Consider the following 25,019-nt stretch of genomic DNA (forward strand, 5'->3'; position numbering starts at 1 on the left):
TGGGATGTTTTCAATACGGAAATTTACACTACTTATATATATATAAGCTAATTTATTACGCTTAATATTAAATCAAAATTGTTGTGCACTTTAATGCATACAAATTTTAAATATCGAATAGCATTATATTTTTTATGAAGTCGATATTTTCTGCCATCTCTTCTTCTTATTTTTATTTCAACAAGCAGTAGATTCCAGCTATACTTTTAAAGCAGTGCACTGCTTTAATTTTGAACTTGGCATAATTAACACTAGATGGCGCTGCATGATGGGCGCTTGATTTAAAAATAACTGGCTACAAAATGCAATAAATACGACATAAATCTAATTAAATTATATACGTGAAAGAAATTTCACTTGGTTTTTAGACAAAATGTACAGATGCTAATACGCCTGGCGGGACCTTCGCTTTCGTATTTATGCAGCAGACAGGGCTGACCATCGGTTCCTTTTTTAATTTTTAAGGAAGAAATAGGTAAAATATTGTTACTTTCTTATGATTCTGTGAATTATATTCTTAATAAAAACTCACCTGTTTGCAGAGTGCTGTTTAGATGTGTGATATAGCTGCCAGCCAGGCGAATAATCTCAATCTTGGACAGTTTACGATTCATGGGTTCGGTGGGAATCAAATTGCGTAGAGCTTCGTAGGCGGCATTTACACTGGGATATATAAGGGGTTAAGAGTGTTAATTATAATATTTTTTAAGCTTTTAATTAACTCTCATTTCAAATAATTAAAAACAGTAATTCGGCACTCACTTGAATGTCCTGTAGCGTTCCCTGGCATTGATCTTCTGCCGCGGCGGTCGTTTCCTTTTCCCTGAGGGACTACTCCCTTGACTCCCCTGACCTCCCACCTGAGAGTCCTCGGAATCGGCTGCTGCTCCACTACCGCAGCTTGCACTGCCACCGCTGCTGTTGCTGTCGTGGGCATAGCCTGCCAGGATATAGTTGGCTGTCGATGAGGATGAGGTCGCCATCCGTTGGCCGCAACGATCGCCGATCGAATGAGCTAACGAGATGTTTCTCCTCCGGCCTGCGCTTCGCTGCTCTGCCCGGCACACTGCTAAATGAATTAAGTCATCGCCAAGTGACGACAAATTGTGCGTGAAGATGGGAAACTGCCTGTGCGCACTTGTCAAAACAAAGAGAGCTGCTGGTGAATTCTTCATTCTCGGGCGGACAGGGACGGGCACTTGTGCAATACTAATTGTGCATCAAGGGTCTGAAAAAAAAAAAACCAAGGATAAGTGCTAGACTCTGCTCGTCCATTCGGTGATTTGTTGGGCCAATTTGTATGTTTGTTTTTGTTTTGAGGGCAAAAACGGAAGTGGCACTTAGTCCTCGCCCCTGACCTTACCCTGTGTGACCCGGCGGCACCCCTGCCCCTGGACCGCACACATGCCGCGCATGCGTTCATTCGTGCATTCCCTCAATCACACAGTCAGTCAGTCAGTCATTGAGTCATTCAGTCAGTCACTCAGTCAGTCAGTCATTAATTCACTTGCCCGGCCGTGCAACGCATTTTCTGTGCGGAATGCTCGACGAGATGGATAATCCAGATATTTTTAAAGCGAGCCAAAGGAGGGGGTGTACACTCGCCTGGAAATTTTTACAACTTACTTACTTATTTGCAAATAGTTTTTAATTGCCCAGAAACATTTCGCATCCAAATAGCTTGCGAATATTTTGCAATCACTCGGGAATATGCGTGCAGTTATTTAATTATTAAACATTAATTATGTGGCATGAATGTTTCGACATTTATTTAAGCAATTTACTTACTCGATTCGTAATTCATACAAAATATGAAGGCACATGTTTTTGATAAAGTGGCAAAGAAATTAACACAAATATATAATAATAAAATGTGGGAAGAGTATGAAAATAATATTAAATTAATCTTTTTAAGCTGCATTTAAATAAGGGATGTCAAGAGATATCAAAAAATCGAGACTGTTATTCGAGGTGAAAAATGTTAATTGTTTAAATTAATTAAATCGATATGTCTGAGAAAAATGGGTATTATAATGTGATACATAAAAGAATTCACATTAATTGGAAAACGAGACAAATATTTAATATAATTTGGGATATTATTCGGTATAATTAACGTTAATTGCAATATTTTTGATATTTTACAATGTGTTATATATAGAATTTAGAATTTCGTTTTTAGTTTTATGGAAATCGGAATACTATATAATATAACAGCCAGAGAAACGGTTGTTAAATGTAGAGCATCTGTAAGTATCTTTCAACAGTAAGTTAATATGAGCAGTAAGTAACTATGATCAGTAATTAACTCTGATCAGTTACTAACTTTAAACACTTGTAAACAATGACTTGCAACTTTTGTAACACAACACATATCTAGGACTTGGCTGGTATAAGTCACTTCGTTCTGGGGATATTAGAACCAGTTGGGAATCATAAGTCACATGTGTGAGATTTATTTTGGAATCAATTTAAGAGCAAACTTTAGATTCAAACAATGGATTATGGAACTATATAATTTTACAAGTATAAAAATCGGAGCATGGCGAATCGGTGGACTATACTATATATAGTATAGTATAGGAACGTTCGAATAATTTTAAGACAAAAAATTATAACTTTTTCAGTTTTCAACAGATTTTCATAAAATTTGAGATATAGCCATTATATAATACTCTAAACCATAGTGTTTAATTTTTATTCAAAATCTGACTACTATGTTATATCATATAGGTGCCATGCAAACAATCGTTAAAAATAGAGGAAAATGCAAAACAGTGAATGTAAAACTAAAATATAAAATGTTTAGGTGTATGAAATGGTATCAGACATTACTTCATTGATTTTTTTTTTTTTATAAATATGTTTAATTTGCATTGTATTAATTCCTAGTGATCGAATTTCAATCTGCAAGGGTATATAAACTTTGGTGAGCCGAAGTTAGTTTCTTTTCTTGTTTGACATATTATACAGAAGTTTATACTCGATATTCGAGGTCTATACAATTTCCATACCATTTCAATTTTTCCAAAAAGAAAATAAATTTATTAAAAATGCCACATTAAAATTAAAATTGATTTTGCTTTTATTTTTATACACATTTTGTCGAAAGTTTCACTTAGCCAGGCTAGAAAAAAATCATCATAGTGAGAAAAACACAATACGCTTAGGTGTAGGAGGGAGTGAGGGAGTTACAAACAAAAATCCAGATGGGGGCACAGAAAGGTCGAACAAGTATGGATCTCTATATATATTAATATATATATATATATATATTTGTATATATAATTGGTATTAAATTGAGTATACTTCAGTGTCAAATGTGTGGGTGTGTCTTTATGGGGGGCTCTGTGACCAACAACAGCAATGTATTAATAAACAAAAAAAAAGATATTAAGCTCGTTTACATTTCTTCTAAATAGAAACTTGGCGTGTGTTCTTCATCATCATCATCATCATCTCTGCATTCTTTCTCATCTTCTTCGTATCGTTTTCGTTTAAAATAATTAAAAATAATAGTAAATAAAACACCACAGTCATGATTTTTTTAATAGAACACAAAATATACACAAAAAAGGGAGTAGTAGAATAATGGGAAAATATCAGGAAAAGTGGTGAGGAAAATTGCAAATAGCAAATTATTTACAAAAGCCAAGATATAGGCAATAGAGAGATATATAGATATCATAGAGGGGCGTAGGGATATAAGGCGTTTCTATTCTTCCATACTTTATACATAATTATGTTGTTCTCTCCAAACATTTGTTGTATTTATATATTCTTTTGTGATGATTTTCGAGATTTATTGATATATAAATAAAATTCTTTGACTGATTCTCAGCACTTCATTTTTTTTTCCTTGTAAATTTTGCTTACAATTTTATGTTATGTTTTTTGTTTTGTTTGTCTTAACTAAACACTTTTGTGTTAAAAAAATTTGCTAAAAAATTTGAGAAAAAAATGTTGACATTGCCAGGAAATTTTCTTTGATCGAATGATGCACAACACAATTGTCTCCGTGTGGGTGAGTGGGTTGTGGGTGGTGTGTGTGTGTGTGTATGGGGGGTGTAAGGAACAGAGACAGAGGCGGGGCTGGAGCGTAAGAGAAGGGGAAAGATCTGCTGCATTTGACTCTGTACAGTTTGAGTGACTTGACTAATTCGGGCGAGGACATGGCCATGCCGACCCCTGACCTGACCTTAGATCAGCGCCGTTATCAGCTTGGCCTTGAAGTTCACAAACTTCTCGCTGGTGGCCGCAACGCGCTAGAAAAGAAACAAATTATCAAAAGTTTGTTTATATCTTCCAGTTGTTTATCCTTACCAGTATCAAGTCCTGGACCAGATTGGCCAGGCCGCGATTGGCCAACACCACGAGACGCGTCACTGGGCCGGGAATGCCCTCGGTGTAGCCATCAGCCGTGCGAGTGCTGTCCGTCTCCGCATCACCATCGCCGCCCAGGCTGCCGCTGGTGCTGCTGGCTCCTCCGCCCACAGAGTTGGCCGCCTCATCGCCCTGCTGGGTCTGCACGCTGCCCGAGAAGAGCTGCAATCGAAAGTGACACCATAAGTGACCAGGAGAGAGAGAAACCTAAATCGTGACTGGTGTACTCACCCGAACCACGTCCAGCAGGAAGTTACCAGAGCCGCCAGCTCCGAGGGCATTGCCGCTGGGTGAGCCGCCGGCACCACCGCCGCTGGAGCCACCGGCCAGACCCGCTCCGCCAAAGTTGAGGAACCTTTTGAACAGATTACTATTGGTTGGATTTCCATTCCAAGCAAGTCGAGTGTTTGTTGTTGAGTTTTGTGGTTTGATTCGTTGTTGAGTTTGTATATTTTTTGGTTTATTTGTTTCAGGTTTTAAGTTTATTATGATTATGATTATATGGTTTATATTGTTTTTGATTTTGATTGTTAAGAATTTTGGTGTTTAATTATTGTTGAGTTTTTTAAAATTATTGTAGAGTTGTAGCATTGTTGTTGAATTGTTGTAGGGGTGAAAAGGGAAGGAAAGTGTACAATTAGTGGAGTGTTTTTGAAGCTGTCTTATGATGGTTATTATTACCAACTCCGGAGAAATCGTTGGTGTATGAGAACCAGGGTGTAACCCCACTTACCTCTTGTTGCGGTCATCCAGCTCAGCGGTCTCCTCCGCCGAGTCGAGGGTCAGCTCATCGATGGCCGGTGACTTGGACTCCGACAGTTGCAGATCGTTTGTGCTCAGGGTCTTCACATCACTGACTGGCACTCCGGTAGAGACGCTGGGGAGTTCGTTGTTGAAACTCAACTGGATGGGTTCGTTGGACTTCAAGGGAATTGGCGCCTGGGCAATGGGTGACGAGGAGGATGACTGGGATTGGGTTTGGGCGGCCACTGCGGCGGCAGCTGCCTCTGCCTCCTTCACTTGTCTGGCCACTCGGATCGTCTCCTCCAACTGTTTGTTAATGGCGGACAAATCGATCTGGGTATCGCTGGCTCCATTCTATATATTTATTTTTTTTTTGGTTTGCATTTCGCATTTTGCGTTTGGTGGGGTTTTTGTTTTTGTGGGATTTTGTCATTGGTTTGCAATATTTGTTGTTTTGTATTGTTGGGCATTTGTTGCATTGGTTTTTTTTTATTGTGGAAATTTCGAATTTTGGGGTGTTGATTATGTGTTATTCAGGGAGGGAAGGAGGTAAAGGTTGGAGGGAAAGGGGTTGTAGGGAGCAGGTGGTTTTTGTTTGTGGGAAAGTGGAAAGCCAAGGTCAAAGGGGTAAGGGTAAAGGGAAAAGTCAAAGCGCAGGATTTGGCGAAGTGTAATTTTGTGTATTGTGTGTGTGTTCGTGGTGTGTGCGTTTTCGTATTTAGTTTTTTTCCAGTGTACGAGTGTGTGGTGAGTTCAATTATGTCATCGTTGTAAAGTTAGGGTGAATGTGAGGTTAAGTGGAGAAAGGAGTTACGGTTAGTGGTGGAGTTATCGAGATTTTGCACAGGCGATTTGGGTCGATTGTTGTGTCGATCGATTTGGTTTTTTGATTTCGATTTCGATTGATTGTTTGATTAATGGACAGTCACAAAATGCACGTGCACAAATATATATGCATTCAATGTATTTTTGTATACATTTGCGGTCAGTTATCGGTGATCAGTTATCAGTTATCGGTTATCAGTTATCGGTGGAGCGTTGTTCGGTTTTTGATTGATTTGATTTGATTGTTTTGGTGGTGAGTTATTTGCATTGCACAAATCGAATCGGGTTTTAATGGAACATGGAAATAAAGAGAAAAAGATACAAAAATAAGCAAAAGAGAAAAACAAAAGGAGCGCGATAGCAGAGAATACAGAAATAGAGAGAGAGAGAGAGAAAAACAGAGGAGCGCTAAGTCTATAAAATCATCAATATACAAAGCAAAGGCTTTTTCACACCTCGGTGTATCGAGTATATCGTGATACTTGTATATCTATCGATATAGTTATTTACAATCGGAAAAGCCTTTAAACTGTTACGTGGTACTGGGGTGGCAATATAAAAATCTCTTTCTCGGATTGAAACCTTGTCAACTCTTTTGTTTTTGCTTCTTTATTCTGCGGCGGGCGGAAGAGCGAATTCGGCGAAAATGAGTGCGGAAATGAGTACACTGAATATTTGAATATTTTTCTTGGGATGAGAGAGAGAGAGCAGAGATTGTTGGCGATGTGAATGCACTCGTGAGTGTGGTGAGTGTACAGCCTTGGCGAGTGAGTGACTCGCTTGAAACCGAATGAGCTTTATGATTTTCTTGTGTGATCGCTGTCTGGACACCAAGAGTGTTTTTTGCGATTTTTTTTTGGGACTATGGAGAGGCTTCCAAGACTTCAAAACTCATCGCCGGTGTCCAGAAGTTGGCAATGAAGTATTTATAATGATATATACAGAAATACATCATTTATTGGCAACTTCCAGACTAAGAAAGAGTGTTTTGAAATCTCAAAAATCATTTGCGAATACATCCCCACTTAAACGGGCTTGAGCAAAAAGTCATAGGGGGGAATAAACATTATTTCGGTATATTTGGAAATGTATTAAAAAATGTCTTACGCAACTAATACAATATAAATGTAAAATATATATATTTATTTATTTTGTAAAAAACACCTACTAGCCTATGAGGGTATGAGGGTGCGCATGAGGGAGAGCAGGATAGATATACACAGGGAAATGGAAATGGAGAGATTTACAAGAAAAGTTCTGAGAAAAGGCAGTTTAGAAATGACAAGAAGAGGGAAAGGAGAAAGGAGTGGAGAGAGTAGAGCGAAAAGAGCAAAGGGTGTACAAAACGGAAGAAGAAGATAAAATAAAGAGACAGATAGATGGTGATCTTGTGTATGTGTGCTGAAAACCAGTGTGCTAAAGGTAATTTCAAATCAATCAAGTGTTGGTTAACAATGCCAATTCAATGAGAACTTCACTTTCATTTCAATTTGTGTTCCTTTAATTTTGTTCAATTTCAATTTCTGTAGAGTGCAGTTGGGTGGTTGTTGTTGCTGTTGCTGTAGTGCTGCGCGAAGAAATTTTGAGGGAAAGGGAAACCAATTTAAATGCCAATTCAACATAATTTCTTTACAGAGAGAAGTGTGCCAAAGTATCATCTCATGACATTTTTCCCCATTTTCAGTTAAACTTTGTCACATTTTCAGCGATCTCATAGTGAATATGAGAGTGCAAAATCTGACAAATATCAACTGATATTGATGTGAAAAAATCACCAATCGATGATACATTTTGACGGTATGCCATCTCTGTGTCACAGTTGTTGTAGCAAATGAAACGCACTTTTGTGACCGATGCACCGATAATCTTAAGCAGATTCGGTGGTGGAAGTGGTGCTTGAGCTGCTGCTGCTGGTCTTGTCCGCCGTATCGATCTCGTTCTCATCATCGGGCTCAAAGGTGGGCAGCTCGATGGTCACCCGGGTGCCACTGTCCCCGGAGGTGGTGGTCGTGGTGCTGCCAGAGGAGGAGCTGCTGCTCTTGGAGCTATCATCATCGTCGTCATCGAAGTCGGCATCGAAACTTGTCCTGGCCGCGTTCGCACTATTACCCTGAATGGCAGTACGCAGGACAGTGGGTCCCAGGGTCCTTAGCAGCTTCGAGATGATGCGATTTGCCTGCTCATCGATTTGCTACAACAACCACGAATCGAGTTTCGAATTTGGATTCAGTTTTCGTGACCCGGTGGGTGTGTGGTGTGTGCGTGCATATTTTGAATTTTTTTTTTGGGATTAGGAGGGAGATTAGTTAGCATCAGAGTGTTTTCGGTTCGGTTACATACGAATACGATGGGGTCGAGGGTAGGGAGAGAACTCTCATCGGGGGAAGGAACTACGGGGTCGGGCCTTACGGGGGTCGCATTTGAGGATGATGTTCAATGATGATATTTATACATGTGCAGAAGAGCGTTTTAGAGGTGGTTCATACATGATTCAACTATGTTTCAACAACGGTTCAACAATGAGGCTTTTGTAAGTTTCTTTTTTAGAAAAACAAAAATTCAATCTGTAAACCATTTGATGGATACATCGGGTAAACAATTGGAGTTATGTTAAATAAATTTTCTGTAGCTTTTAAATAATGTAATGGAATTTTTTCACTTTTGAACCACCAATTGTTGCTGAGTTAAATGTTGAGCGAATATAGCTCGTAACTACACGAAAATGCGTTTTTTTTCTAAATGTGATATGATGCTGATGAGGCTCTTATCTTCTTCTTCTTCATCTTGATCCTTGTGTGGTTGTTCTTGTTGTTGTTGTTGTTCTGGTTGTTGTTGTTGTGATGTTGCTTTCAAATCCTTAAGCCTTTTCTCGTTTTTTGTGAGTGTTTTAGTTTTTTTTTAGTTCTTTTCTGTTTTTTTTTCAATCAAAGACGGGCAATAATTTCGTAATGTTGTTGTTGTCAATTGTGGTGGCCCCTGTTGTTGTTGTTGATGTTGTTATATTGTCTCTGGTTGTAATAAAATAATTGGTAGAATTTAATAAACGATTTATATCAGCTATGATGGTTAGCAATTGTGGTTCTTCGATGCTGTTGTTGGTGGGAAACTGGATGGTAGTCGAGGTGGTTTTGGTGGTTGTGGTGGTGGTGGTGGTGGGTTCTGTTGGGGGTGGTTCGGTGGTAGTGGTGCTAGTAGTTGTCGTGCTTATTGCTGGCGTTGTTGTACTAGTTGTCGTAGTTGTTGTTGTAGTACTAGTTGTTGGTGGATCAGCAACTGTCACCGGCTCCAGGGAGCGCGGCAACAGCTGCACAAACGGATCCAGCAGATCCGTCAGATCACCAACGCCATCGCTGGATGTTGTTGGATTACTGGGACTGGGACTGGTACTTGTTGGGATTGATGATTGGATTGCTGACTGAGTGGTGGTGGTGGTGGTGGTGGTTATCAGTGGGCTATCGTCACCTTTCGATGCTGCTCCTGATTCCGGTGCAAATGTGGGCAGATCAATCTTTACCCTCGAGCTTCCATCCACCTCATTGCTGGCCACACTTCCTGGCGGAGAACCTGAGCTGCGAGCAACACCGGTTGCCGGCGGACTGCTGGATGAGGACGGCGACACATCATCATCCTCGTCAAAGTCCGCATCGAAGTCGGCATCAAAGTCGGAGGCCGGTGTGGTGCTACGACCACCGCCTCCTGCAGCACCACCGCGATTCCCCGCCAATATACTATTGAGCACACCCGGACCGGCCACACGAATCACCTGGGCTATAATTCGATTGACTATCGAATCGATTTCCTATGCGAGAGATCAGCGAGAGGTCAACAGAAAATATGATTTGACTTTAAATGGGTTCTTTGGTTCTGGTGATTTTTCGATTTTTGATTTTGATACTTTTGGTGCGCTTTCCTTATGAGATGCTGATGCTGTTGTTGATTTTTGATATATTTTGATTTGGTTTTCAAGTCGATTGGTGACTGTTCTTGGCCAATTTTCGGGGCTGAAAACTCAATGTTTTTGTTTTCTTATAATTTGATAATGATTTCAGCCAATGTTATATATAACTTTTGATCCAGGTGTTGATGACTGTACTTGTGATGATAGTTTCTTCGGTAACTCTTTTGATTCGATGATTTCTTTTTTCAAAAATTGTGGCTGAAACTCAATGGCTTGGCGTGTGTGTGTCATATATTTTCGTGTCTATGTTTTGTGTGCTGATGGTTTTGGTATTGGTGTTCTGGTGGTGGTTCAACCTCTGCCACCTGGGTGGTGCTGGCATGCTAAAAGGTGGTTTGAGGGTGCTCTGGCTAAGTCTACGAGAAAAAAACATGCAACATTTCGGATGGGTTCGGGGTTGGGAACAACAAATAAACCGATCTGGGCGAGGGGTAAATTGGTTTGGCCAATATTATTGGGGGGAAGGAAGAAGCCTTAAGCTATTTTTGGGTGAGGAGAGAAATCTCTGCGATATCAGCGCTCCTTAAATTCGCTGTCGGGCTGGAATTGTGTCAGATCCTCGTCAGGGCTATCGTAGTCCTTGGAGCCCTCTTTATTGCCATCTTTGTCGTCACCATCATCATCATCATCATTATCATCGTTTGTTGGCTGGCGGGGATGGAGACCCCGATCGAAGGTCGGATTAAGAACCGTGCCCAGAACCACGGGCCCAACGCGTTGCAATACATTATTCACTATCCGATTGATCTGCACATTGATCTCCTGATGAGGAGGAGGAAAACATTTCGCAAGGCGGCGCCATGTTCAATAACACTATCATATACATATGTGGTCGAAGTCAGGGGTCTATATACAATATGTATCTTGGGGACCTAACCCTGGGCTATAAACTTGTATTACAAGGGCGCAGACAGAAAGAAAGGCAGATATATATATATATATATAGAGAGAGAGGGGCTTGGGGACGCTAATGGTTCATGTTCTATATATATATACTAATATATATATTTGTTAAGATAGAGTCATACCTTGGTGATGTCGGGAAACAGTTCGCGCAGCAGTCCAATTGTTCGCTTATTGCGATCGGCTATCATTTGCTCCTGATCCTTGGCGCCCAACGTCAGGACATCGATTTCCTGAAAGAGAAAAGCAGATATTTTCAAGTTAAATAAAATAAATAAACTATTAAAAGGAAAATAAGAAACTTTAAATTACTTTAAATCTTGTGTCTAATAAACTAAAACCCTTTTAGATTTTTTATTTCACCTTAAACATATTCCATTTCTATTTCTTTAATTGGCAAGTCTATCTCCCAATTATTTATACTTATAATTTCCATTTTTAATCATGTTGAATATAAACAATTTCATAAAGAATCTAATAATTATTTCTGCTACTTTGTCAAACAGTAAACCATAAAAACTAGTTAACAAATTGTTGATGGCCACATAAAATAATCTAACTAAACCTGATTCATCTCAATTTAAGTGGTTTCATCATTAGAATATTACTTTGTGTTTTTTATTTTGCTTTAAAAAAAATCCCCTCTTAAATCTGTATTGCGGAAACCCAGAATGTGACAGCCATAAAAAGATCTCTGTCTTCTTGACCTTAGCCATTTGAAGTCCAGTTAACTTTCGAGCGGGGGAATGACTGGTTTTAAGTGCGAATTAAATATATTTGTATATATATATAAACTTGTATATAATTTTGTACATCTGTTGCATAATCTGGCAGTGAAACACACCAGGGAAGATGAAGTAGCAGATGCCAAACGAAAAAAATAAGAAAAAAAGAAAACAAAAGGCCCCAAAGTGCCCGCAAATTGACAAAACTTTCACTTTAGACAATGAGTCGCCTCTGGCCAACCCCTGGCAACTCCTAACCCCTCTAACTCTTTGGGGCGCCTCTGTCATTTGTGTAATCAAGTTTCAAGTGTAAATTGTAATTTTCAGCTGGATTTTCTGTGGTTACGAGGTTGCAAAAAAATAAAAAGGAGAAGTAGATCTTCTATCCGCCGGTTGCCTTTCCATTGTTTTGTTTTATTTCTTTTGTCTTTGCAAATTGGGAATGGCAAAAGAAATAAAATTGCTATTTGTAAAACAAAATATTGGAGTGTAGTCCTAATTTATCGATTGAGAAAATAATAAAGTATACAACAAATTAATTAATTTATATTTTAAAAGATAGATATTTCCCAAAGAAGTTGACTTTGTTCTTGGCTTAAAAACATTAACAAATTGTTCTTATAGCTTAGCCACTCTAATTGGAGCAAGTGGTGCAGTAGGTGGTGCCGTGAGTGGCTCAGTGGGTGTTGATCCTCCAAAGTGCCAAAAGTCTGGCCCCACTTGAAGGCACCCAGAGAGACCAGGCCCAGTGAGCGAAATGACTTGGCTAAAAGTTGTTAACGCTAATGGGCAATCGCAATTTACAACAACTTACAACAACGTATAACAACGTACACCAACGGTGGCTGAAACAAGCTGTAACAACTACAACAATAAGCCCGTCTAAGCCCAGAAAATATTGCACAATAAATTTTCAAATTGCATTAAAATTGCATTTTGTGGGAGGGCGGATGACTGAGAGGCACTACATAGTAGTAGTGGAAGTTAACTTTTGGACAATCAACGGCACGAGTCACTAGGCAGCAACAACAACAATAACAACAACTATTGCAACTTGGTGGCAACAATTGTCAAGGTGCCCCCAGGTGCGAGGGACTCCAAGCACAATCTAATAATATAGCATCAACACTTAACAATTGGAAAAGTTTCCATGGCTTCTTAGCACAAGAAAAAAAAGGAGGGGCTAAGGGACTCTCCATACCGGACAATGCGAAAGAAAAGGAGTCAAAGTTGTAATACCCTAAGGAGACCAAATAATACCTGAGGAGATAAAAAGTAGCATTAGTCATTTAAACATTTAAGCTATTTCCTGACCCTAAACAATCGAAGCCATAAATTAAGACAAGTATGTTTTTACTGTGACTTGTCAACTGTAGATACTTATTGTGTACTGATTGCCATACAAATCATTTTCCTAACAATTCAGTTAATGAGGCAATTGTCTATATTCTACTATTGTCTTTATTTTACTTATTATATCCATTGTTTTGTACCATATTGTATGAGTTCACCTTTTGTTTGGCTTTCAACAAAATAAAAGAAACCACATCGCAGACAGATATTTTTTTTAGCTACAAAGGTGTATCAAATGTGTCTATTAGTTGTTACTAAATAATTTTATTTTTCTTAACATTTTTCCGCACTATCAGTAACCATAAGCATTTGGCCAGGGTATTTCCATTAAAATTGCCACGTTTGCTAGCCGGCAAAACTTTCATCCGGAATGCTTTTCTGGGCTACTTAAATGCAAAGGATTTGAAATGGAATGACAGCCTCCGTTCACCCCCAGGATTCTATATATATTTATCCCTTCTTTTATTCCACAGTTGCCCACAGTTTCTGCTGCTGTTGCTGATGTCCCTGATGCTGCTGCTGCTCCCGATGTTGCAGTGTTTAATTGACTCAAAAGTCGGGCCGGAAGTTGACTTTTACACGCGGGCGGAAGTCAGCAGCGAAGATGATTACGATAGCGAGGCGACGATGGAAACGACGATGGAGACGATGATGATTATGATGAGGAGGAGCATAAAATAAACTTTTGCTAGTTTGGCCAACAAACTGTTGCCAACTCCCTTTCCCTCCAAGTATTCATCATATTTTAAGCTGTCTGTCAGTGTCAGTTTAGTGCGACAATTGTTTGGATATTGCCCAGGGAGTGTAGAGGAAGAGGGGCACAGAAACTACTTAAGGCAAAAGTTAAGTTTTTATGGGACATCTTAATGAATTTCAAATGAGTTCAAGCCCAGAAGCTGCCTCGTGGCAAACGTCATTAAAGCAATTGCCGTGAATTTTAAACAGTCTGCAATATGTTGGGAATTTCAGCGTATGCCAAGGCGGAAGACATCGCTTATATAGAATCGAATATATCGTTTATATCGGAATCGAAACGAGACAATGAAATAAAATTTAAAAATAAAGCCGAGAAAGAAAAACAGATTGTTAAGAGTGCTTTTAACATGGCCGGGCATATCAATTTGCCTTGACCTTAACCAACTTAAGGTGAGTCTCGGACTCGATAAAAAAACTAGCCACAAATTACAGACTTTATATATACATATATATATATCTGGATATATGTATGTATATTAAGAGTCAAAAACTAGCTTCGAAAACGTATGGCTTGTGCATAAATTAAACATGCAAAAATATTTATAACCATTTGACTTTAGTATGTTTTATTTTGATTCAAACAAAAAAGTGATACTTTGAGGGTTATTAATATTTTGCATATATCTTTTTTTAAAACAGGATCTAGTTTGTTTGTTTTATATTCTTGAATATATAAATAATTCACTAAATATCACAGGAACATATTACTTGAAAATATAACTAAACAAATCACTTAAAAATGTATAAAGAATATTTAAAACAAGTTATTTCTTAGTTGTGTCTTAAAATCCTCAATAAAATTCACGTGTTGATAACAAGAATAAAATTAATATATGAATAAATATTTATTACTCAACCAAATCCATTTTAGATGCCATAAAGAATTGGAATTTCAATTTAATTGCAAATGCGACCTCATCCACAGTGCGTGTCATGTTCAAAGTGAATTTATTTCTAATACTAATCGCATATATCACTGGCCACGCCCAAAAGCTTAGCTTAGCCAAAGGGGCTTAGACTTTAAGCCAGATTCAGTCAGCCAATTGAGGCCTTGTTCGGTTCAACTTGGCTTAGAGGCTAATAAAAAATACGCGACACAATTAAATTAAAGTTGAAAAATGGGCGAAACTGGAATTTTTTGTAAATGAATAAATCAAATGGACCACAGCAGTGACTCTATTTATTCTCAATCTCTAGCTAATCGACAGAAACATGCATATCTTGATGGCAATTTTAAGACATTTTTTTCCCTCCATCTTCTCAGTTTCAGTTTCAGTTTCACTTGAAGTTGAAGTTGGACTCCCTGCTGTATAAATTGTCTTTCGCTTCCATTGACTGACTTGACTGACAAGGCAAGCGCGTCTCGTTTGCCACTTAACAAAAATGCAGCTACCAACAAATTGCTAGCTGAAAATAGCAACAAATATAAGGTATACATTTATAAGTATACAAGTGAAGTCGCAGCAGCAACAACAACAAATTACGATTGACGTTTTACTTGTCGCACAATGCGGCGTATGCGTGATATGTGTACGAGAGCGCGAAAAAGGGAGGAAATGCAGCCAGGGGCAAAGGGGGTGGTGGTGTTGCTACCACCAGAGAGGGGGGGAGGGGTTATGTGTGTGTGTGTAGCAGGTGGTGCCACTGGTAGCCACATTGGTTACATAAGCGGAAAGTCTGGCAGTTGGCCAGGAATAAAAAATATCCACTCTGCGGGGGCGTAAAATAAGGAGAAAATGTAGAAAAACTTAAAAGACAATTTGAAGCACTTGAAAAATTATTTAAGATTGTATTTAAAATTTTAAAATTTATATATTAAGAATAGATATTAAAATTGTTAAAACAATTTCTTAATTATTTTGAATTACAGGGAAATTAATAAGAAATAATAGCACCCAAATATATTCGTTTGAGTCCAACAAACTTTATAAGAAAACCTTTTGGGTTCAATACGATGTATATGAATAAAATGTAATTAGTACAGCTTGTACCCTTATTTATGTAGAAAGAATTAAATATGTTTTTAGCTCTTTACTTCTCATAGTGTATTAAGAACTTCGGCTTGAGTAAAGTTTCCACTGCTAATTATTATATCATTTCTTGCCACGTGCTGAGAGCCAAAAAGGAAGCCAGCAAGCAAACGAATTGAATCGCACCGAGACCAAACAACAAATACAAGAAAAATAACAAAATAACAACGAAAATAGCAACAAAAATAACAAAAAAATAACAACAACAAATGAACAAAAAATAATAATAAAGAGAAGCACCACAGTGCTGCACACACAAAACCGACAACAATGGAGATATCATTGCAGTTGACATGCCTGCATTTCCAGAGATCCAAAAAGGAAAATTGTCTGCTCAGATTCTCTATATATATATATTTTAAATGTTTTTCTTTTTTTTTACTTTCCCGCTCCTTGCGAGCTGCTAGTTCAATCACCATTGTCATCGTCTCGTTAAATGATTTATGGCGCAAGGCATGTCAACACGCCAAGATGAACATCAACGTTTTGTGGCGCAGAGAAAAAGTAGTCGAATGAATATATATATATACAGATATATCATATATACAAATATCTGTTTCGACTTCATTAACGTATCTGTATCTGCGTTTTGTGGTCCAAATTTTTTGACCCAGTTTCCTCGGTTTAAGCCACAGACAGAGTCGAAATTGGTTAATAGCAAATGCTCGCTTCGTTTACGAATGGAATTTTTTTGAGCAGATGCTCACTCCGAGATGAAATTGTTAGTTGCGTGGGTGTCGGCATTTAAATTATATATACATATATATATATAATATATATATATTATGTGGGCATGATATCACAACATTAAATTACCTATTTGGCTGAAGCAAGTTGCACTTATACAAGTTATTAGGCGATCTTGGATATGGTTTAATTAAGCATTTAATATTACAACATTTATTTTGGGTAATATTATTATTAAATTTTTGTAAACTTATATTTGCAGCTGTGAATTCTCTAACGATTATTAAGGTAAAAAGTTATTTTTTAAAATAGTTAATCAAGTAGAGAGACTTTTAGAGGCAATAAACTGGCAGTAAGTCAGGTATTTTTAACAGAGAAAATATACATTTTTAGTGCCTGGTTTGATATATTATGAAGATTGTTTTTATATATAAATTATAATTAATATTTTAAAGCGATCTCATAATTTATTTTTAATATATGTAGGTACAGCTTGTTTGTTCCTAGAGCCTTTTCTAAGATAATTTCTAAGAAGTAAGCACGTTTTTAGTATGCATTTACTAAATTTGAGGTGCTGATCTAAAACTGCTGTAATATTCATACATTTTTCCATAAAAATGATGCATAACGTATAAGATTTTCAACTAAAAAATCTTGTAACTATGATTGAGATTACTTCAGTCTTATGTTGTCATCTATATCCCCATAAAATCGTTACATTTCAATTTGTTAAAGGATGCCTGCTGATTTGCCATCATTTTAAGATGGATTTCTTCAGAGATTCGTGCAAATTTCTTGCACAAAAAAAGTGAAAGCCATTAAGTGACATAAAACAATGCAAAAAAAATACGAAAGAAACACAACCCGCGGGCAGTTTTTGGCCAACAAATTAGCAAGGGGGTTCGGCCCGAAGTGCTAATTGCCCGTCACAATGGCACAATGTTGAAGTGATCTATGGAGCAGTGATACAATGATCCATGGAGCCACAGACGATGATCGATATCGGAGTCTGGGACTACGACTTCGTCTGGGAATGGGAATGGGAATGGGAATTGGGGAATTGTGGGGAATTGCCTGGCTGGCAATTAAGTAATAAAATAACAGAGCTGCAGCTTGCTCAACAATCGGTGCGATAGTCCGGTTTTAGTGTTTTTTTTCTCTGAGTTGGGGTTTTGGCCAGGCCAACACCCAGCTGAGCTGCTGTGACTGCAAACGGTGGCTAAGGAAACAGGTAACAACTGTGCCAACTTCCTTGGAACTGGTCCAGTCACGCAGGTTCGACGGGCCCAGAGACCCCGAGACCCGAATTGGCCAAATAAAAAGAGCCGAAATCGAAACCGAAACCCGACTCGTATACCGAAAAGTAAAAGGAAGTTTAGGCCAACATGTTTGGCCGCTTTTCCCCCCTTCCCCCGAGGCTCTCCGCTCTATGGACAGACCCATCCAAGTGCAAATTTGTCAAGCAAATATGGTCGAAAGGGCAACTGAGGCGGCAGCACGCGTTACTCAGCGCCAGCTGAATGTTAACGAGGGGCGCTACCAGAGTTTCAAAAAAACACTGCAATTAACTATGGTTACGATGACCGTAAATCACACATAACCAACTTCTCCGGAGATGGCGACAATTAAGACTTGCCATAATTTCATTGCAACATTTCACATAGCTACTACAGTTTTTTATTTAGTTTAAGGGGTGATCTTAAAGTTACTTTAAGTTACTTTTAATTGTAAGAAAAGAAGTGCTAAAGCTACCCGCCTTGGGTTTGTTTCTGAAAAGTCTGAAAACTAATATTGTCACAAAGCAGTTGCGACTTGTGATCACCTTGAAATAGTCAACAAAGGAAGTATAATCTTTTATGACTTGTATAATCAGTAATTTTTTAAACAATTTTTATAAATGTTAAAAGCAAATTTTACAATGTTTTAGATGACTTAATTGAGTTAATAAACAAATGGAAAAATGTAAGAGAACATTGAAAAGTTTCACAAAATAATTTGGAATTGAAAATGTAGCTTTCTTTCATATAACATATAACCCATTCCTGAATCTTTTTATGACATGTATTTTTATGCTATATATCCCTTTTAGTCTCATTTAATATGTTTTTGATTAATTGATTTTAAAGCAAATAAAAAAATGTATAAACGTAAGAGAACCTTGGAAAGATTCTCATGCAAATTAGTTGATTAAAATCTATCTTTCTTTCGTATATATTCCATTCCTAGCTTCTTTATGATATGTATCTTTCGCTATATATACTTTTAAGCTTCATTTAGGTGACTTTATTTGTTAGCGTATAAATAAATAGAATAGAACAGAATCTTGAAATGTTTCATACAACAATTTGTAATTAAAAATGATCTTTCTTTTATTCCTGACTTCTTAATCATATTTTTATGATATACTAGATCTTTTTTCAGCTCATTAACAATGTTTTAGATGGCTTAATATGTTGAGCTAATAAATAAATTGAAAAATGTAAAAGAACCTTGAAATGTTTTACATGCAAATTAGTTAAACAAAATCTATCTTTATCTGTCTATCTATCTATCTTTATATATTTCTGTATCTTTTATGATGTATATCTTTAGGCTATCCTTTTTAGGCTCATTTAAAATATGTAAATGACTTAATTTGTTGAGCTAATAAATAAATAGAAAAATTCAAGAGAACCTTAATAAGTTTCACATACAAGTAAGTTAATCAAAATCTATCTATCTATCTTTCTATCTTTTATAATATATAACTTTATGATAAATCCTTTTATAAGTTAGTTAATCACAATCTATTTATTTATCTATCCATCTATCAATCTATCTTTATATTTATGAATCTATCTGTCTACCTATCTATCTATCAATCAATTTATCTATATATCTATCTATCTTTCTATCTATTTATCCACTCATCTATCTATCCATCTATCTATCTATCTATCTATCTATCTATCTATCTATCTATATATCTATCTATCTATCTATCTATCTATCTATCTATCTATATATCTAACTATCTATCTATCTATCTATTTATCTATCCATCTATCTTTATATCTATCTATCCATCTACCAATCTATCTATCTATCTATTTATCTATCTATTTATCTATCTATTTATCTATCAATTTATCTACCTGGCTGTCTACCTATCTATTTATTTTTCTATTTATCTTTTTACCTATCTATCTATTTATCTATCTATCTATATATCTATCTATCTATTTATCTATCTATCTATATATCTATCTATCTATCAGTCTATCTATCTATCTATCCATCTTTTTTTCTATCTATCTATCTCTCTATCTAACTGTCTATCTTTCTATCTATCTATCTATCTATCTATCTATCTATCTATCTATCTATCTACCTATCTCTAATGGTATATATAGATGATATGATGATAGATATATGTTATAGATACTTTTTCGGTTCATTGACTCACCTTGCCATTGGCCAGCGGTATCTGCAGGACATCCAGCTCCTGATTGCCGGCTGGCTGTGGCAGTGGCACGGCGCTGATAAGGCACACGGCGCTGCATAGAGCGAGTGCGAGGAGTTGCTGTCTGCTGGGCTGCCTCATGCTGTCTTTATGTGTGTGTGTGTGTGCGAGCGAGCGAGCAAACTGAACTGAAAAGAGACGGAATACTAATTAATGATAATTCGATAAAGGTCGGCGCGATGACCTTCTGTTATCACGCCGGAATAAAACATATACAAGATAAGTTTTCGAGCTTTTTGATTTTATGGTAACATCTTCTGTTTTTTTAATTTTTTTCTTCGCTCATCTTTCGACCGTTTTCTGTTTGATTTGTTGGCCATTCTCTCTCTCTCTCTCTCTGAGCCAAGGTCTATGCGCCAAGATGCGGATGCTAACGACAACTGTCAATATATGGCCAGTTTGGGGCTGCGGTGTTTTTTGGTCAAGTTTAAATATTGGACTTTTCTTGGGCAACACGGCGTATGAGTAATGCTCGCTGTATGTGGACACACAGCAGCAACAATTTTTTTGTTTAAATCACAACAGCAGCAACAACAACAACACGGCCATAAGAATTATGTAATTTTCTTTTTCACTTTGTTTTTTTTTCTTTTTGTATTTTTGTTATTGTTATTTTGTTTCGTTTTGAATTTTTTGCCTTGCAATTTTCTTGGCAAAGCTTTTCAAAGCTGGACTTTTGTTGAAAAGAAATTGAATGCGATGGAAATGGCAAGTGCGAAAAGCCAAGCATAATCTCCGTAATTACACACACAAAATGAAATGTGAGAAAATGCATTCGAAAAAAGACAAAACTCAAGTCCGAAAAAGAGAGAGGAGTGAGTAAATAATTTCTTTGGTCAACAAAACAAATCAAAATAAACTTGCAAAAAATATTAGTCATCTTTTAATGAGAGAAACTAAGTACACAGACAGGGAAACCAATTATTAGACTTTGATATGTTGACATTGGGGAGAGGGGCACAAAGGTTAAGGCTATAAGGGGTTAAGCAGCTGGGATTACTTTGGAAATGATAGATCTCTATAGGTTGATACATTAGTCATCAATAAGGGAGACTATTTAAGTGCTTAGTGTAAACAATTAATTAGAAAAGATTTCTAAGGGAATATATTTCAACTCAAATACATTTAAACCCTTTAAGAATACATTCCTTTGAACATTTTTTGCAAACTTTTTATATCTTTAAAAATGAAGAAATATCACAGCAAGCTTCAAAAATTTACTAGCAATACCAAAAACCCCTTTAAATAACTCAAACTTATTTAGTTTTAAAATCCACTTTGTCTCTCTTAAAATATTTGATAACAATTTATGGAATTTCATATAATTACTTGCCCCATAAAGCTATATTAGGTAATTTAATTACTCTCTATACATAATAGTAAATACACCGATTTAAGCATATTTTTGTTTTAGGTATGTTTAAAAAAAATGAAATAAGCTGGGAAACACCCAAAGTCATCTTCAGCTGAGGCATGCAAGAAGTGAACTTGAAGGTGGATTTTTCGGCCGTTTTGTTTTGGCCGCTTTGTCTGGCTGTCAATCAAGCAATCAGTCAAGTCAGTCGTCCAACAATTTGGCAATACCAAAGGGGTGAAAGGGAGGGGAATTCCCAGAGCCGCAATGCTCGCTGGTTTGCTGGTCAAGCGGAGAGTCGGGTCTTAACTGGGCTCAAAACAAAAAAAGAGTGCCAAAGTAGGGCGTAAGCGCCAAAAGCAGACGAAGGCGAGCACAACAGAAAAGAGAAAGAGAAAGAGGGGAACAAGAGAGAGAAAGAGAAAGAGAGATAGAGTCAGAAAGAGAGAGAGAGAGCGAACCGCAACCGGCAACAACATGGCCAAGATGTGTTATGTCATCTGCCAGCTTTTGCTTTTACTTTCAAGCTCTGCCTCTCTCTCTCTCTTTCTCTCTCTCTCTCTCGGTTATCTCCCCTCCTTTTCACTTGATCCATTTGGCTTCTAACAATTGTTAGTATCAAGTGATCAGTAATTTTGTGATCGCTGATCGACAGTCCACAATGACTTGACATATTCCAGCTTAAAGATATTATTTGTTTTTTTTTTTTTTGCATACGGAACTTGGTTTACGACTCTGCTTATTGCACAAATATCATAAAAACTCGTAAAAAATCAAAAAGCAAAATCCGCATCTGGCATTGAGTGCATGCTCCGACATGTCGTAATTAAAAAGGCAAAGCCCCAAAAAAAAAAAAAAAAAACAACTGTGATAATCAAGGCTTGAGTGGGATTTCTTGCCGCGATTTCGACATCGAGGCGTGGCAAAAAAAACCAAAAACAAACTAAAATAAAAACTAAACCAAGTGACTTGACAGATTAGATCCGCAGATCTGAAGTGTACTTCCTGTGGCAGGCAGGGACTTGCAAATTAAAAGCATTTGGGATTGGTTTCAGGGACACACTGCGTATGAGTAATATTTTTTGAAGGACGGGTTAGAGACTTCTAGAAGAATTTTTGGGGTGATCTTATCTTAGATCTCAAAAATTACCGAAAGTTTTGTGGGGTGAATACAATAACAAAGAGTGCATTTTGAGGGGTTTAAGATTTAATTTAAAATAAAGAATTTATTTTGAAGAATTAAATGAAAGACTTCTTGAGTTTTGAAGTTTTAGAGAAAGAGTTTTCCATTAAGAAAAAACAATAGCACGACTTGAAAACCTTGTTTTTTCTTTTAAGATTTTTTTTTTTAAAGGTATCATAAATTCTGAGTCAAATAAACTTAAAAACAAAAGAACAGGGTAATTATTTAGAATATAATGCTTTTAAAATGTACAGAAAAAAATCTAGTACACTCCTAAAAACTTTCTTTAATTCTACATAGTTTATTTCTTCTTAGTTTAGTTTTAAAACTTAACCAGCCGGCTTTGGAAAAATGATCTTTTGAGCTTTGTTTTATAATTTTTCCCATCTCAATTCTAGAAAAAAAACCCCCCTTCTGGGCAGACTCAAAACCTCCACCCCTTCCATCGATTTCAGCACTCAAAAAAACACGAAACGAAAACACGAAAAAGACCTCTCGAAACGCAATTTGAAAATTGGCAATCAAAAACGTTTTCTGTTAACCAACTCGCATTAATTGGGCAATCGAAGTGAGTTAATGAAGGCAGCAAGCAAAATGGGAAATTGAGACAAGACCGAAAAATTAGTTTAGCACACGCGTCCGATTTTTCTTGTTGTTGAACTTATTAAATGTTGTTGTTGATGTTGCTGTTGTTGTTGTTGTTGTTGGTTTCTTTGCATTCAGATGATTCTTGTTTTCTTTTTTAAGTCACAAACTAAAATTTTTGATGAGTTTCTTTTGGGCACAGTAAAAAAAATATCGAAAAAAAAAAATGTTTTAATTTATGGTTTTCTTTTTGTTATTGAAGTTTTTTACTTAAGTTTTTGGTGTTTCTTTAGGGATATCCTCGCGTTTTGAGTTTTTCAAGTTTGTTTTTTTGTGATTTATATTTTTTTGGCACACGATTTTGATACATACGCGTTTCTTAACTGAGGCGGTTGCCTTTTTTGTTGGTTTGCCAACAAATTGTACAAAAAAGCAGCCCAAAAAAAAAGTTATATATGTACGATGTGTGGCTACAAGTGGATCTGTGGATCGGTGGATCTGTGGATCTGTGGATCGGTGGATCGTAGCTGCTCTCAGTGCTCTGTGGTCCGGGCTGTTGGGCCTGCAATTGATTACTAACGTGATTTTATCACACACAAGCGACTAAAGCTCGAGACAAAGCGCGCGTCCGACGCCGGCGGCGGCAGCAGCAGCACGCTCGGCGTCGGCAGCGGCGCCCAAGCTGCCGCCCGTCGTCAAAACCCCCTCCCCCTTCCCCCCCTCCGACCGTGTGTCCCGCTCTTGAAAACCGCTCGAAACGAAAACGAAAGTGAGCCAAGTTGCGGCTGAGGCGCTGCGTCTCTTGACCAGGCGTCGGTTTTTTGAGTGCATTTCGGTTGTATATTTTTTTTTTAATACAAAGCATTTTTAACTCCTCTCTGGGAGTACTTGGATTTTTTTTTGTTTATGTATTTTCCCCATCTTGTTTTTTTGAATTTTTTTGGGGGGGAGCCACACTATTACGCGAAAAGTTTCCGCCTCGTGACTGCCAGCTTCAGTTTGTCAGTTTGTCAATCCGCGTCAGCTGGATGTTTGTCAGTGGGCCGTGGCCAGGATTAGAGCCCGTTTTATTTCCATTTTACCATTTTCCATTTTCCCATTTTCATTTGTAATTTTTACTGATATTTTGTTGTTGTTGTATTTTTAATTTTTTAGAGGCTTACACAATCTCCTGCAGCTGCAGCAACGAGCTCATCCTTATTGTTGTTGCGGATTGAGCACGATCATTGCCCTGCCGCCAGTCGATTGCAATAATCGTTTATCGATTTTGCCATTTTGCCAGTCGAACAATCGAACGTTTAATCGTAATTTCAATTGACTGACAATTCCGCATTGGCCAAAAAAGGTAATAACAAATGGGATTTGTCAGGGAAGTTTCGGCAAGTGATTATAAAGTCGTGGGCTTAATGGAAATCGTGATGGTTTTGTATTTAGAATATGATTAATATTCAATGGATAATTGATTGGGTAATTTTTTACACAATTTTCGAAAGGAAATTCTTTATGAAAACTTGGGAAATACCTTACAAGAATTTATAAAAATTAATCAACATTAAAACAAATCAAAATCAAATTTCAAATTCCAGGCTATACAACTGCTTATTAATTAAAAAATAAAACTACTTAGTATTGATTTCCATTGAATTTCAATTGAAAGTTCAGACAAGTTCACTGAACTTGATTTTCCACTCGAAATTCTTCATTTCCTTGCTACTATTTGGTCTTTCCGGCTCTAACTGCCTCGGAAAAGGTGACCAAAAACTGGAACTAAAGGTTGCCCACTACAATACCGCCCTGTCATGCTGGCCATGCACTTTGGCCAAGCCACTCGATGATAATCAAAGCCAAAAAAACCTTCGGCCGCGAATACACAAAAGCTTGAAAAAGAATAAACAACAAAAATGTAATATTGAAAATGTTAAAAACTGACCAACCGCAAGACAATGTCGCCGATCTGTGGTTAGCGACAGTTATAATACGTTCTTGAATGATCGATCATGAAGATCATTATAATAATGGAGAAGCTGTGAA

The 25,019-nt window shown here is 37.3% G+C and overlaps 3 protein-coding genes across 10 annotated transcripts; all 3 read right to left on the minus strand.

The window, feature by feature from the left end:
• Positions 1-103: 103 nt before the first annotated feature.
• LOC110179059 (uncharacterized) lies at positions 104-1,301 on the minus strand. The gene is made up of 3 exons (XM_020946419.2): positions 763-1,301; positions 533-663; positions 104-448 (listed from the first exon to the last, which is right to left on the minus strand). The coding sequence occupies exons 1-3, from the start codon at positions 1,173-1,175 to the stop codon at positions 354-356; spliced, it is 639 nt and encodes a 212-aa protein (XP_020802078.2). The 5' UTR covers positions 1,176-1,301; the 3' UTR covers positions 104-353.
• Positions 1,302-3,061: 1,760 nt separating this feature from the next.
• LOC110179049 (uncharacterized) lies at positions 3,062-23,644 on the minus strand. Of its 8 annotated transcripts, none has more exons than XM_020946405.2 (7): positions 23,361-23,579; positions 19,810-19,994; positions 10,939-11,046; positions 5,117-5,481; positions 4,615-4,753; positions 4,324-4,545; positions 3,062-4,265 (listed from the first exon to the last, which is right to left on the minus strand). In XM_020946405.2, exons 2-7 carry the CDS (start codon positions 19,945-19,947, stop codon positions 4,200-4,202), a joined length of 1,038 nt encoding a protein of 345 aa, XP_020802064.1. In that variant the 5' UTR covers positions 19,948-19,994; positions 23,361-23,579; the 3' UTR covers positions 3,062-4,199. The 8 variants fall into 8 exon arrangements, with proteins under 8 accessions (XP_020802064.1, XP_020802065.1, XP_086694322.1 ...); XM_020946406.2 differs by having other exon boundaries at positions 4,615-4,738; positions 23,361-23,568; XM_086838196.1 differs by having other exon boundaries at positions 4,615-4,738; positions 19,810-19,989; positions 23,361-23,559.
• Positions 7,013-8,330, minus strand: LOC147642820 (uncharacterized). Its single transcript, XM_086838496.1, has 2 exons — positions 8,289-8,330; positions 7,013-8,143 (listed from the first exon to the last, which is right to left on the minus strand). The coding sequence occupies exons 1-2, from the start codon at positions 8,328-8,330 to the stop codon at positions 7,820-7,822; spliced, it is 366 nt and encodes a 121-aa protein (XP_086694622.1). The 3' UTR covers positions 7,013-7,819.
• Positions 23,645-25,019: the final 1,375 nt, after the last annotated feature.

Source organism: Drosophila serrata, unplaced genomic scaffold (genome assembly GCF_035046125.1).
Source record: "Drosophila serrata isolate PLE 108 unplaced genomic scaffold, ASM3504612v1 contig_347, whole genome shotgun sequence".
In the NCBI taxonomy this organism is placed as follows: domain Eukaryota; kingdom Metazoa; phylum Arthropoda; class Insecta; order Diptera; family Drosophilidae; genus Drosophila; species Drosophila serrata.